The 16,130-nt window shown below is 37.9% G+C and overlaps 2 protein-coding genes across 2 annotated transcripts; one reads left to right on the forward strand and one right to left on the reverse strand.

Moving 5' to 3' along the window:
• The first annotated feature begins 5,592 nt into the window (after positions 1–5,592).
• On the forward strand, positions 5,593–7,722 carry LOC107630197 (profilin). Its single transcript, XM_016333270.3, has 3 exons — positions 5,593–5,915; positions 6,516–6,653; positions 7,307–7,722. The coding sequence occupies exons 1-3, from the start codon at positions 5,793–5,795 to the stop codon at positions 7,439–7,441; spliced, it is 396 nt and encodes a 131-aa protein (XP_016188756.1). The 5' UTR covers positions 5,593–5,792; the 3' UTR covers positions 7,442–7,722.
• A 1,478-nt stretch (positions 7,723–9,200) lies between these two features.
• Positions 9,201–12,590, reverse strand: LOC107630196 (glucan endo-1,3-beta-glucosidase 13). Its single transcript, XM_016333268.3, has 4 exons — positions 11,791–12,590; positions 10,085–11,359; positions 9,608–9,638; positions 9,201–9,501 (listed from the first exon to the last, which is right to left on the reverse strand). Exons 1-4 carry the CDS (start codon positions 11,852–11,854, stop codon positions 9,360–9,362), a joined length of 1,512 nt encoding a protein of 503 aa, XP_016188754.1. The 5' UTR covers positions 11,855–12,590; the 3' UTR covers positions 9,201–9,359.
• Positions 12,591–16,130: the final 3,540 nt, after the last annotated feature.

Below are 16,130 nucleotides of genomic sequence, written 5' to 3' on the forward strand. Positions count from 1 at the left end.
GACCGGGATAACTCCGAGTTCACCGTAGCAGAGACCACTCCGACTGGTTCTTTCTCCTTGGGTACCTACAGAGTATCGCTTGCCTCGCGGACATGTGACTGCGGGTACTTCCAGGCACTTCATTTCCCGTGTCAGCATGCACTTGCATGCTGTGCCTACTCACGGGTCACCTGGACCTCTTACGTTCACAGCGTCTATCAGATTAGCTCGGTGTTCAGTGTGTATCAGATGAAATTCACACCTCCGATCTCGGAGGGCTTCTGGCCACCTTACAACGGGACCACGGTGATTCCAGACCCTGACAGGAGGCGTGCGAGAGAGGGTCATCCTAGATCCACAAGGATACGGACGAATATGGACGAGGCAGATCCGAATCGGCCAAAGAGGTGCGGCCTATGTCGCCAACCCGGACACACACGACGTTGTTGCCCACAGCTAGGAGGATCGTCTCAGACAGGGTGCCATTAGTGGGCATGTTGTTAGTGTTAGTATTATTTACATTTTAGTTTTCCTGTTAGATGCAATGTTTGAGCACGTATGTAACTGTTTGATCTTTATACATTGTACTTTGATTGTTGCGAGTAGTAATGAATATGTTGTCTTTCATTATGAATACTGCTACAAGTTCCGTCGATGCAAATTTTAATATGCAAAGGTAAACACTAAACTGTTTCATGATTCAATGATTATAAATAGTCAATGTCCCACAATACAAATAACAAATAACATAGGTAAATAGACTACAACATAACAAGAAAAGTACATATCACTATCATAGATGATTGAACCATAGGGAACAAAATACATGAAACGTGAATCATCTAAACAGATGCGATCCAGTACCACAGCGATGGGCTACCCGTGCCCTCTGACCTCGGCGGATAAACGGCTTCTCATCCTCGATGTCATCCCCATCCTCCTGCGGGGCAGGCTGTGCAGGTGGCGCAACATGCAGGGGTGCCGCAGCCAGCCCTGCGACAGACTGTGATGCAGCGGTGAAGGCGGATGGAGGGGTACCTCCGAGACCGAACTGGTGACCACCGGATGACGATGGAGGCTCGTTCAGATCAACATCTAACGGGGCCTGTGTGCCTGAGGTCTGACCACCACTGCGGGGAGTGACGTCCCCCTGCATGATGGCGGTGATCTCCTCTAGGAAGCGTGGACTCCCAAAGTCCCCAACAAGCGTGTCTGACCCAATAAAGTCTGACCACTGTGACCCCGGGATAACCCAAGGTGTACCCCCTGTTCAGGTTGGTCATCGGCTGGCACACCAACGAAGTAATGTCCAAGAGGGCCGATCCAAGTCCAGCGTCACCCGTGTCAGCCCCGTCACCCATCCCTGTACCATACCACTCACCCCCATGACCACCATCGTGTGTACTAGTACCCACAGCTGCAACAGCCCCTGAACCACCCCCGCCAACGTGCCCATGCTGATCATCGTTGTCGTCCCCACGGTCAGCACGCCCCCTCGCCCTACCTCCCTGGAATCGTCGTCCACCTCTAACGGGACCGGCGTCGTGATCATCGTCCATAGCATGATCAGGCCACCTAAACTCACGCTGGCTCCGCCGTGTCCCCACACCCATCCTCCTCTCAACCCTACGCCTGTCCGGCACGTCCTCAGGACGATCCATGTCAGGAACTCGCCCCGGACCCCGCTGTGACGCCTCAACTGGAACCGGAACTGCTCTCGGATCCCCCAGCTACGTGTCCGGAGACAAGAACCTCTTCCCATGCTAACTCCACCACTCAAGGAACTCATGCGACGGTCCGGGGTCGGCAACAACGTCGAACCTCAGCACACTCTCCTGACGAGAGTCCCAGTAGAGATGCCACTTCTGCAAATAAGACGGGAACCACCGATCGCCACCTCTCCCGTCCTTGGACATCAGAAAGTCAATGTTCAGTGCGGGAAGCGGAGGGGGCTGTACCCCTCCAAACTGCGGAAGAACACGATCTATCTGATGCCACTCTATGACAGCAAAGTAGATCAGCGCGGTCACAGAGCGCCACAACGCCATATGCCGAGGCTCCAAAACCTCCGGATGCAGAACCTGAAGTACGTCGGGGCTACTGTACGGCATCCATATAAACTGCACAACACAAGGAACCCACCCTTGTCAGGGCAACTGTTGGAACCAACTCGAAAAGCTTGCTTATAAAAGGACATTTGTTAACTTGCATACTCACCTCCCTGTCCTGTAACCGGTCTATCCTGAGCCTCCACATCGCCACTCTAGGACCCTTCTCGCTCCCGGAAGGGTTGTAATCTGACCATCTGCAACATACACATGTGTTACATCAACTGAAATATGTGTTTAGAGTATGCAATAGACTATTAATGAAATGCAGTGTTGTGTGTAAAATTGAAATAGATAAGGCCGTTTCTAGTACCTCGAGGCCAACGGCCAGCTGAACGTCTCATATCCTGCAGGCCTAAACCGAGGAAAGCACCAAAAGATCCAAGACTGAAGTAGCTGAAGCGGGCCCGCTAACTTGACGACATGTCTGTTCGCCACTCGGCACATGCACCGGTACAACCAAGCCAGTGCTGCAGAACCCCAGCTGTAGGTACCCAGCTCCTCCAGCCTCGCTACGTACGGAAGCCATCTGATGTGAATCCGGTTCCCGGACTTGTCCACAAACAGTTGCGTGCCCAACAACATCATGATGTACGCACGGGCATATCGGCGCACAGTCTCCTCATCTGCATCCTCAGGGCACTCGCCAAAAGTCTCCTGAAACCAGCTGCAGTTCACTGCGTACTTCTGAACCTGACTAGGAGGAGGTATAACTCCGAGCAACTCCTGGAACCAGACCCAGGCTGGGTGGCCACCCTCGATGTATATATGGAACTCTGACAGGCACCCGCTCACGTAATGGCCGTCCACTGGCAAACCCAGCTGGTATGCCACGTCCTGGAGTGTGATAGTGCACTCTCCGAACGGCATATGAAACGTGTGCGTCTCGGGACGCCATCGCTCCACGAATGCACTGACAAGGGCCTCGTCTAGCCGAAACCATCGGTCGTTCAACCTTGCAAGATGGTATAGACCTGCCATTTGCAAGTACGGAACGTATCTGTCATCAAGTCGCATGCCCTGCTACCGCCGCATGCTCCTAATGCATCGCTGGGGCTGCGCATGAAATGAACCGCATAGTTAAAACCAGCTTAAAAACCAACCACAACCGTAAGCAACACGATAAATCATCAACAAACCATTCTGCTAAATAAAACCGCATAACATTACATGAAAGATAAGCAACTGGAAAAGAAACTCATATACCGCACAACTAAACCGTTAACATAAATCGGCTTAACGAGATCCACTAACAAGAAAAACCTTAACTAAACCGGTTTACATGAAACATCTAGCGTAAAACAACTACAATCAAACAAGTCAAACATATCACCAACATAAAACCACTAACGAAAACCACCTACCCTAAACCACTCACATAAACCGCTTGCATAAATCACTCACAAAAATCGGTAACATCAACCACCAACATAAACCACTAACAGAAACCACTAACTTAAACCACTAACATAAACCACTACCCTAAACCACCAACCTAAACCACTAACATAAACCACTAACTTAAACCGCTAACTTAAACTACTAACATAAACCACCAACAAAATCCCCTCACATAAACCACCTACATAAACCACTAACATAAACCACCATCTAACCCACATGCAAAACCACTAAGTCACAACTACCGCTAGAATCAAAAATATTTCCGTACTAACCTCGTCGTTGATGACCCCGGCTATATGAGCGACTCCGTCCAAGCAATATAACCGTGCCGGATCGTCCCCCATCAGCAGAGTATTCCGTTCAGGTCTTCCTCGGAGAGAATCTGGGTCGTTTTCTCTGAGATTTGGTGGGGTAGGGGGAAGGAATAATAGTTCGAATGAGGGTGATTCGAACTCCTTATATAGCCGAATTAGGGGTGCACAGACCCAGCCCGGCCCGAAGGTTCGGCCCGGTCCTGAACATTTTAGAGGCTAATTTGGTGTGATTTCATCGGGTTTAGGGTCGGGTAAGGGTCTCAAAAATAGACCCGGTCATTATTTCGAGTTGGGTCCGGGCCATAGCTCGGGTCACCTGAAGTCGGCCCGGTGGTCCGGTCATCATACACAATTAATATTTTGTGTTATTAGTGATGGATCATGACTATTCTTATGTGGAATTTAAGTATTGTAAACCTTAATATTTTGTTTTATTAGTCATTATAAGACTATAAGTTAATGTTTTATGTTTAGAATGCATAAGACTTTAGACTAATGCATAATATTGTGTTATTTGTATTGATTTAAATATTTGGTATTATTAGACAATATTAGTATTGATTGTGGTTTTGCTTTAGTATTGATTGTGGTTATGCTTTAATTTTAAAGAAGGGTTGGTTTTTGTTATATTTTTCTAAGTGAATTTTACCATGTTAAATAATGGTTGGAGTCTTAAAAATTTGAATATTTTTACATGCTAGCTTACAAGAAGGTATCAACGTAACGTAATGTTAACGGCCCGGTTTTCACCTGGTATAATTGTGGCCCGAAAGTGTATTGATTTCATCGGGTTTAGGGTCGGGTTCGGGTCTAATAAATAGACCCTGTGTATATTTTGAATCGGGTCTGGGTCACATCAAACCCGGCTTTACCCGGCCCATGTGCACCCCTAAGCCGAATCACCCCTAATTCGAACCAGCTTGGTTCGATTTATGAAGGAGCACGCCAAGGGTAATTCGAACCAGCTTGGTTCGAATTACATACATTACACAATTGCCTATAGTTCGAACTAGGTGAGTTCGAATTACTTGTGGTAGTAGTTCGAACCATATTGGTTCGAATTACATTCAAAGCTCCTCTCCACCTAATTCGAACCACCCTGATTCGAATTACTAAGGTTCGTAGTTCGAACCACCCTGGTTCGAATTACATAAAAATAGCTTTTGGCTTATTGCTGAAACGATTTTCAGTTTGGCGTATTTACATTACACATTTCTTGCCTTGGCTTATTAGGGTTTTTTACCCTTAAATTTACGTTTAAAGTGTCCAATATTTTAATTTTTTATTTTATATTTAATTATAATTATTAAAAATATCAATATGTAGTTATAAAATTATTAGAAGCAATCTGTTACTAAATATATTTCGAAGACATCCAAAAATAATTTCTCCTACTTTTGACTATCTATTTGTATTGTAAAACATGGTAATAAATATATTTCTTCCATCTACAAACTGCTTATTATCTTGGTTTAGCTGCCACATGCAAAAATTAAAGTTACCAGAAAATTTTTTTTTATAATTTTTTTGGTTACATATAATACCCTGGTTACTCTAATAGACAATGGTTTGTTGGTATTTGAAAAAGGAAAAGAAAAGAGAAGAAAAGAAAAGAGAAAAAAGAAAAAGAATTATTAGAAGCGACGTTGAACCTTCAAGAAAAGAAAATGACTTTTTTTTTTTCTTTTTGAAACGGTTTCCCAATATTTATTTATTTATTATTAAGATATTATATTATAATTTTTTTTGTGTTATTAAAATTCCTTTTTCCTGCATGCCAGCCCGAAACAGCGAAAATAGGGTAATGAAAAGGGCATTCTGGTAATTTAAAGTAATCATGAGTCGGATTTATAGCTCCGTAGTATCAACGCTACCGCACTTCACCGCAACGCAGCTCAGTTAGCTTAAGAAGAAAAAAGAGACCATTTTCTCAGCATTCAAGCACTCATTTTCCCGAGAAAATCTCAATCGTCTCTCATTTTCCATCATGTCGTGGCAGGCCTACGTCGATGAGCACCTTATCTGCGACATCGAGGGTAATCAGCTCACGTCTGCCGCCATCCTCGGCCAAGACGGCAGCGTTTGGGCTCAGAGCTCCAATTTCCCTCAGGTTTCTTTTTTTTTTTTTTCTCATTTAATCGTTCATCAAAGTTTGGATCGGCTCACTATTTTGCTCTAGTTAAAAGATTGATTTTGTTGTTGTTGTTGATGATGGATGTTGCTTCCTTGGATAGTACACTCTCTTTATTTCAATTTTCAAGTTTCTTTATGCGATTTGTGAGATTGGATGATTGATCGTATTGGAATTTGGGGGGATTGTGTATCTTCCTTGTAAAGGTTCTAGATTTGCCGATTTCAGCTCGTTGCGGTTATAAATTGGGGTTACAGCGATTAATACTGTTTTGGAGATTTGAGAGGTGTCACCGTGCAAAAAGTTTCAAACTTGTTGCATGTTTTTAAGGTTACGAAATCCTAGCTGAACAAAGAATATTAATTTTGACTAGGGAGTTGAATTTTCTGCGACTGTTAATTAGTTATATACTAAAACTTGTTGCTATTATTAAAGGCTTATGATTTTACATTTCTATTCGTTTTGATGTTTGATTGATTCACAACACACGTAGGATGGTGTAATGAATTTGTGTGCGAGCAGATCTGTTCCCGCTAGTATTGATTTTTATTTGTGTATAATGTTTTAATTTTTTGGCAGTTCAAGCCTGAGGAAATCACTGCTATCATGAATGATTTCGCGGAGCCCGGAACACTTGCTCCTACTGGACTTTACCTCGGTGGAACAAAATATATGGTAATCCAAGGTGAGCCCGGAGCTGTCATCCGAGGGAAGAAGGTAAGGACTATTTCTAATATTCAATCTTTATTTTTGAATCTTGATTGTATAAATTCAGAAGATAATGTAATGATCTAGAATATATATATCCTACATTTTCTACGTGAATATAAATTTATGATATCTCTTACTATTCATTTTTGTAAATTGGTATTCGAATCATGTTGTAAATTGAGCTGTATCATGTCATTTTAAGTGCTGCGATCTATGTTTTTCTAAAGGGCTGATTTGCACATTTTATAGTGAAGTAATATACCCATGTAAATTAGATAATATGTAACGGTGTGTTGCATATGATATTATGAGTTTATGACATATATCTTCTTAGAGCATTGAGCATTCACTTGTATTTGGAATAACACCCACATGAAGGAAAATCTAGTCCTTTTCCACGTGTCTGGTTTATATATTTCAATCAATTTATGGATGAGTATAGACAGATATACATGCAGGTCTTTCTCTTCTGCATATTTTCTTTTAACAATCTATAATACTTAAATGATTTTTCTGTTCTTCCAAACTTATGGATTCAATGGTGAAATTTAGTGAGACGTGGACACACTGGTTGTTTCTTGTTGAGTATCTTGTGTAGATTTTGTGTCTTCATTTGTATGTTTGGCCTTGAGACATTAGCATTTGCGCCTATTATCCAGGGTCCTGGTGGTGTTACTATTAAGAAGACCAATCAGGCATTGATCATTGGCATATATGATGAACCAATGACCCCGGGTCAGTGCAACATGGTTGTTGAGAGGCTCGGTGACTATCTCATTGAGCAGGGTCTCTAATCCTCTCTTACTCTCTCTATCTCTTATGGTTCATAGCATATTTCATTGGCTTCTGTACAAGGTTTTTGCGTCGACCCGGAGTTGGAACTGGGAATGCTTGATTCTAGTATAATAATTTTACGGTTATGTTGCAGAAAAAAAAATGAAAAAAAGTTTGGGGCTTGAGAAGTAATGACCATAATCTTTGTCGATGTACTTTTTTTTTTAGTGGGGAACCTGTATACATTACAGTGGTTTTAATTTTTAATGCTATGGTATAATGATTGGCATATTTATATAAACTTTGCAGATTCTTATCTATTTGGCAGTAACCATGCATACTATCTATGGTATAATGACATATTTATATACTCACACTCCCCTTCCTATTTCCTATTTTCCTACTGTATATTATCATTATGTTCCTTTTGATTTATTGTTTTTAAGGTAATTAGTTTTTTTTTTCTTAACTTTAATAGTAAGAATTCTTTTAAAAGAAAAAAAAAAAAGTGGAACCTTTAGAAGAATATCCCAAGGATATATTTTTATAGGATAAGAAATGATTGGTTCAAGTACATAACCGCAATTTTCAAAGTAGTACAGTCTATATTGCAATAATAATTCTATAAAATGGGTTCAGTGGAAAATTGTAGAAAGTATTCCCTAGCTCATCATTTTGGGTAATTTGTAAGGAGACCATTATTGAAGTACCGAGCAACGTTGACTATGGAGGACGGTATGGTGTCTCTCTATTGTCCATGTATAAGTTGAATTAACCTTCAACCAAAAACAAGTTTAAGTAGCTAACCAAATTCACGAGTAACGACTTGTCATTTAATTAGGTTCTGCAACTTATGTCAATCAGGGGGGCAATTTTCTCTTTCCTTTTTTTTTTTAAAGTTAATTTTGATGCAATATTAGATATATACATCAAAATTAAATTCAGTTTCATTAATTTTTTTTCTTTTTCTACCATTTATGTGATTAATGGTTGTAAAAGAAATATCTGTCTAATTGTTTTCTTAAAAAGGACGGGTTTGACTAATCTACCGCCTGTTCTGTTCCGACCCTAGATTGTTCAAAGTGCACTAGCTGGAATAACTAATATGCTGTCTAACATCCCCCCAAAAATGCAGAGATTATTATCTTATGTGATAGCTTGTATGTAACGCCACGAAAATATTATAATTTTTTTTTTGAACATAATATTAAATTTATGTTGAATGGCTAGTGACCTAGTGTACTGTAATCGGTTGAATGAACATATGTCTGGATTATGACTTCAACAATGAGTGCTTTGCATGATTCGTAAGTAGCATTCATCATGTTCACGAAAAGAATATAATACTATTAAAGTAGCCTTCATCATCATAATTCCGTTGTTTTTTGGGGGAATTTCCAACTCACGGGTTTATAGTAACCCTAACCGAGTGCTTTCTACAAGTGGGTTGGTCGGATCTAGAATTATTACATTCCAACTCGACTCATTCATCCTTAGCCACAAGTCCACAACAAATGGTTATAATTTTAGTTTGTAACCCATTAGTTTCTCATTCAAAACTTTATTCTTTTATTTTTTGGGGAATAGAAACAAAATATATTTCCAGATTCTAAAGCAAATAGTTAATTAGCCCGGAACGCAAATATGCAAATGCAATTGAAGCAGCCGGACCAAAACATCAGCATTTCCTTAACTCTTAATGATCTCATCATATGTGCGATTACATACGAAGAGGAGTGAGTCATCTACAAGTTTTTGCCTATCACTTGGCTCACAAAATTACGTTGAACTTAGAAACCCTTTTTCTTATTCTTATATAACAACCAGCAAAGGAGTTTACACTTTTATGATGTATTATAATAACAACTACCTCCCCTGCATGTCAAATGCAGCATACATCTATCACAACATGGCAAAATCATGCTATAATCAAGCTTTTCAGTACCGTTGAATATTCAATAGAATGGAGAGCGAAGTTACAAGAACAAAACCATAAATTAATGAAGAACTTCCTTTATGTGCTGTAGATGAAGTTGAAGACATTGCTGTTGTATTACCTGTCACAGTTTTGTTATTGCCTCTGCACACAGAGAGAAAACCCAAATGCCGCATTAGAATTTGAATAATAACTAGCAATTACATACACAATTTTCTGAGTGTTAGTAAGAAACATGTATCTAACTTACCCAGCTCTCATGTAGATGCAGTTGTCATAGCCTGCAGAATTGAACACAAGTACTTGTTCATAACTTCAATGACAAAGGAAAAATAGAGTATGCCAGACAATTTGACAAAGCACAGCTTTCGGCAAGATATATAATTTAATCAACCACGCTTTCATTCAACAACTCGCACATAAAGCATACCCATCTAGAAAGTACACTTCCTCAACTAAAATGATTTTCATGTTTATAAGCTTTTTTCAAAGCATACCTAGCTTGTTCAGAGTCGGTCACAGTTAACATGAATAACTTTGAACATCCAGGATTACTACCAAAACAGTTTCAACTACTAAGGTCCTAATTTTTTTTTTCCGATTTGAGATCTTTCAATTAATTCGCAATCAATGGTTATGTATCCAATAGTTAATGAATAAACTAGTATATATGATAAGAGAAAAGGCAAATAAAAATAAAACCGATGATGAGTTGTAACGAACATACTTGGATCCTTATCAACCTTAACACCTGTCCCTCCAAAGCTACAGGCAACATCAGAAGCCCCATTTTGCTGGTAATAGCTATTAAAAGCGTATGAAGCATGCGAGACAAGGTTATCTGGCTCATAACAAGGTTGGCTAGGCTGAATGGCCGTACAATCCACATTGCCAGGACCACAAGCCCAATCTACAGCATTCTGCAAGTCCATTTGTGAGGCTTTACTTGAAGCAATGCACCATGTTGTTCCATTTGATCTGGTTATATTAGCCGAGGTAGTCATGTCAACAGCACCTCTTCCAGTGAAATCCAGGTTATACACACTTGTCTGGTCTGGATAAAATAATCCCCAGTTCCTTTCGGATTCTAAACCAGGCTTCCTATTTTCATTGAACAATGAAAAAATGTAGACATCTAGTTCCTGCCCAGGCTTTGCAGGGGTGCCAGTGTTGTTGATAACATGCCTTATCAGATTAGCATTATATCTCTGTGCATTATCAGGAGTTGCAGCCGTCTCCTTAGGCGACCCTTTGGAAGGCCAACCTGTTTCAGTCACCATGATCTTAATCGTTCGGAAGTTTAGGGCCGTCAGCGCAAAGTAAATAGCATCAATCTGTGCATCAAACATACTTGTGTACAGCAAACCAGTGTTTGGATCAATAACTTCAGAGGATGCCTCAAATAGTGCATAGTCTAAAGGCACTTTCTTTGGGGAATCTCGGTAAGCATAATAAGGATACATATCAATCATAAACGGTGACTGGTTTTCAGCAAGAAATTCTAGCATTGGCTTTAGGAAATATGCATGGCTGCTATTAAAAGCTCCAGCCGAAGGTGGAAACGATCGGGACAGAACTCCCAGAGAATGGGTACTGGATACCCTTATCTTTTTGTGCAGCCCAACTTTCTTGAGTGCTGTAAGGACATTGGTCATGGCAGGCACTACAAACATAGAGGCGTTATTGGGACTTTCGGTGACTTCGGCACCTACAGTAATGTATGTGATCTTTGTGGCCGGATAGTAAGGAAGGATGCTGTTTCTGAGCCAAGTATCTGCATTAGACTGGAACTGGGAGAGTGAGAGCAAATCAGAATTGGGAACCCCTACCATAAGCTCAACAGGGGTGTTTGCAAAGGCCTTGAGGACCTGTATGTTGGAATCATAAATCCTGACATATTTGATCTTATGAAGCTGAACCAACTGAGACACCTTATCAGGTGTAGGGAGGTCATCAGCATTTCTTCCATAGCAGATCCCAATAAAGCTCCCAGAGCAGCAATCTGACACAGATTTGCATCAACATTAAAAGGGAACACAGAAATGAGCAGATTGAAGCGGTTCAGTTTAAATTTGAGAAAGGAGAAAATAACAATCCATGACTTTGTTGTTCAATCTAAATGGCACAAGGTGTGTCACATTATAACATGAAGTAGGTAGATACCACCAAGTCCCCACACATTAAGTTTCAAACTAAAAACAGAGCGACATGTGATTCTAGCAACAAGTAATAACACTGGGTTTTGGAAGCTAAGAAAGAACCACCAACTGCATGCACATAAAAAATAAGGTTGAGAAGCACCGACATTCTTTGAAGCAAATTAAAGCTGGAAAAATTGAAGGTTCTGTCACTCAATTAAAAAAAAGGAAGAAAGAGAAAGAAACAGGGGGAATGGTGATGTGAGTGCAGAGTGAAGAAGAGCAAAAGACGAACCTGGAAGAAGCATAAGGAAAAGCGAAGCCGCAAAGATGATGAGAGCGAAGCGAGTGGCCGCCATGTGCAGCTGCCTCTGCGGCTCTGCCCCCAACTTTACTTGTAACTAACAACGAGAGGTGAAGCTGAAGCTGAAGCTTCTACTTCTTCTTCTTCGTTGTTGAAGCTTTGACCTCCTCACCTAACGTTCCGATGCGCAGAAAAAGTAACGACGGCTCCTTCTCTTTCTCTGTCGGAGCTAACACAGTCACATTACAGTGTGATGATTTTTTTTAAGAGCTTCAACTTCACTCAGACACACTCTACTTTACTTCTCTTACATCTCCTCACATTATTATAAAAAAAAAAAAACGAAGTATAATCTAATTTTAAAAAGTATATACCTAAAAAAATTACATGTAACCGCAACTTTATTTAATAATAATAAAAAAAAAAAAACAAATTCAGCTTTATCTACCTAGTTCAAGTAATTATTCCATAATGATCAAATTTATATAAATATGAGAATGAAATAATATAACATTAAACTGTTATATGAGAGACATGGCTACTAATCATATGTTTAAATTGATAAATGTTTTACTTGTATAAAATTCTTAGAAGTTAGAATCTTTTTGAGTACTTGATCAAATGATCAAATTTTGTGTCCATCTGAATTTGAATTTACTCTACCTGAATTATTGTAGAATTTTATTTCTAAATGATTAGTATTTAATTTATTTATTGTGTTGAATGTATAGCGGGCGAGGAGAAGACACCAACAACACATAATAAAGCCAAAAAAAAAAAAAAAACCCAACATTGCTGCCCGTTGGAGTGTGTCAGGGTAAAAGCGTGCCACTCCACTCACACCTCATTTTCATTTTACACGTCTTTCTCAATTCCCAACCTTTCTAAAAAAAATAAAAAAATATTTTTCACTTCAATCTTTATTTTCAAGTTCGTTGTAAATGTCATCAGAACTTCACCATGGGTTATGCGATCTTATGCCCTGAATAATGAAATTGGCAAAAGATAAAATGAACTTCAAACGCTATTTATAGAATTTGGTAACTTTAATTTCGTTCACTCACTCACTCACTCACTCACTCACTTGATAGCAAATTTGAGAAAGAACGTTTCCTTCCTCTAAGCCAGCAAAATTCCCACACATTCGTTCCTTTAAACTAGCGAACAAAATTGTCAGATAATACTTATAATTTATAAATATAAATAATGGTGTATTTATATATAATTATAATTTGTAAATAATGAATTTTTTTATTTATTTAAAATGGCCTATTTGTGGACCATAACCTAGATTCATTTGGGCTCGTCAACATCATTCCCATGCTTTTATGTTTGTCATTCGGCTCTTTGCCTAATTGCCCTGCATTAATAATTGACTAAGTAAACACCAAAAAATAATAATAATAATTGACTAGTAATTTTTTTATGAAAAGTAAGTTTGTGTTAACGTGATTTATATTTGATAATCGTTATATTAAAATGGATTATAGTTAAATAAATATTGTTTGGATTATATTACTCAAAATCACTTTTAGATAAAAAATTATTAAAAAAATATCAATTTAAATAATTTTTTATATTATCCTATCATTTTACTTTAGATATTTGAATAGATTCTATTTACAAATTTTATAAAGTCGAATAAAAAATGAAAAAATTTCATACAAAACGAAAATAAAATACAGTAAAAAATAGAAAAAAAACTCATACAAATAAGAAATAATAAAAATTTTATAAAATCAATAATATATATCATATGAACAAAAAAATTACCATAAAAGATAAATAAAATGTATATTAATAAAACCAAATAAAAAATTAAAAAATTTTATACATAACATAAATATAGTACAGTAAAAGATAAAAAAAAAGAATTTATATTAACAAAAAATAATAAAAATACCATAAAAATTAATAAAAATAAGAATTTATATCAACAATATTTGTTATATGAATAAAAAATACAATAAAATAAATAAAAAATCATATGAATAAAACCAAATAAAAATTAAAAAAATTATATAAAAAAATATACATATAAAAAATAGTATAGTAAATGATAAAAAAAACTCATAAACTAAAAGTAGTATAAACTCTAAAAATATAAAATAATAACACTAAAAAAGTAATATAAAAAATATTTATCATATGAATAAAAAATAATAAAAAATATAAAAATCAAAATATGAAAGAGAATACTAAAAATAATAAAAAAAATTAAAATATTTACCTTAGCAGTGATCGAAACAAATCTAAAAGATCTTGATAAAAAAAAATTAGAACGAAGAACCACAAAGAACTAATGTAAAAGTATATGGTTACTTGTATCTTTTTTATAGAAGAAAATAAAAGATAGGGTTGGTAGAAAAGAAATAAATTTCTCACATAATTTCTCAATGGTAACCAGCTACCATCAACGTGAATGCAGAAGCTACAATTTTTAGCTTCACGTGAACGTGTGTTCAGAGGTGAAAGCACTTCTGTGTTCAGAAGTTCCCAAAGTTGCCAAACATAAAAATGAAGCGTTACAGATATTCAAACGCGCTTCTCTCTTCCCCCACGTAAACCTCAAACACATCATCCTAAGTATGTGTAGTAGCAACTGAAGTCTAGTTGAAATGATATATTAGTATGCCTCTTAATATGCTATATCTAGATTCGAATCTTGGATTGGGAGCTATTCAATCCATCCGACAAAAAAAATTGTGTAATAATTTAAAGTTAATAGCGAACAATAATCTAAATTTTTTATTTAAATTAATATTTAAAATAGCTATTTGCATAAAAAGAAACAACAAAAATCATGAGCGAAGAGAGCAGTGGGAGCGGGGTTGTTCGGAGTGACAAAAGTGGGAAGCATGATGAAGTTTTCGGTGAATCTAAGTTAAGGTTATCTCATAAAAGTTTGGATCCTAACATTATTCATGATAAGGACACTAAGATGAAGTCGCTGGTAGAACCTTATATTGGATGCTATAGTGGTTAAGGTGTTAGAAAAACATTATAGCTACACTGCCTTGTACTAGAAACTTAGGGCGGTCTGAAAAATCATGGGAGGTTATGAAATACTCAACATTGGAATTGGATATTTCTTAGTAAAGTTTGATTCCATGGAAGATAGAATTATAGGAACAAAGTGATGCTTGGGGACCTTGGTTGATCAAGAGTAACTATGTAGCTGCCAAACTATGGAAATTGAAATTCGGATTATGTAAGGTTTCTTTTGGCTCCACATTGGTATGGATCCGTATATCTGGATTACCTATCTGGTGCTATCAAGAAGGAGCAATGTTGCGAGTTACGACTGCAGTTGAAATTCCTATCAAAGTAGACTTGGCTATAAAGTCGGCAGAGAAAGAAAAATATGTCCGAGCTTATATCCAAATTGATTTAAACTTATTAGATACAAAGAAGATAACAGTGGATAGTTTCGACTAAGAAGTAGAATATGAGAGCTTGCAACTCATTTGTGGGTCTTGCTCATGTTATAGTCATATGGCGAGAGAATGCAAGGAAGCGTCTATTTCGAACTGCAACCATACAGTTACCGTAAGAAATGAGGAGTTATCTCAACAAGGTATGAAAAAAGACAACGACATGGTGAAACTAAACTCCTCGGCGGTAAATTCCAATCGGGATGGAAAATTAAAAAGAGAAAATGTATAAATTTGACATAATTAATTGAGAAGATCAAGAGAAGAAATCAATCCCGAATTATGTGGACGACAAGGTGCATGAAGATCACGCAACTGATCATGCTCATGTAGAGGATATTAGTTGGACACAAGCAGTGAGAAAAGAAAAAGTAAAAAATAATTTCTTACTATTTCATTGTCCCATAAAAAAAGGCCCCAAACTCCATACAAGAAAACTCCTCAAGCCAAGAACTATATGAAAAAAGGTATTTCCATTAAGCTAATGACTAACAAAGCCAATCAATCTCATCACAGTGGCACTTCCATCCAAGGAGGACGACTAACATTCCAAAGAATCAATACACTGGGGCTTTACCTCAGCCTCTCTTTGTTGGAACAGTAAGGAAGCGTCGTTATCCAGCCTCCCTTCATGGATTGCCATTGGATAAAACAAGTAGTGTAGAACCGCTAGAGAGCTTGCAGCTCCAGGAGAACAAGTCCAAGATAAGGAAGCGGCAAGATCTTTATCCTAATGTCCTTGTCTCTCTTTTTATTCTTCTTTATTTTTATGGACAAGTTTAATATTATAGTTTAGAATGTGAGGAGTGCATCTAACAAAATGACCCGGATACACTATAAAAATCTAGTAAGAATTTATCAACCTTTTTTATTCATTCTTGTAGAAACTAACTCAAT

The sequence above is a fragment of the Arachis ipaensis genome, chromosome B3 (assembly GCF_059453495.1).
Source record: "Arachis ipaensis isolate K30076 ecotype BB chromosome B3, ASM5945349v1, whole genome shotgun sequence".
NCBI classification, from domain to species: Eukaryota; Viridiplantae; Streptophyta; class Magnoliopsida; order Fabales; family Fabaceae; genus Arachis; species Arachis ipaensis.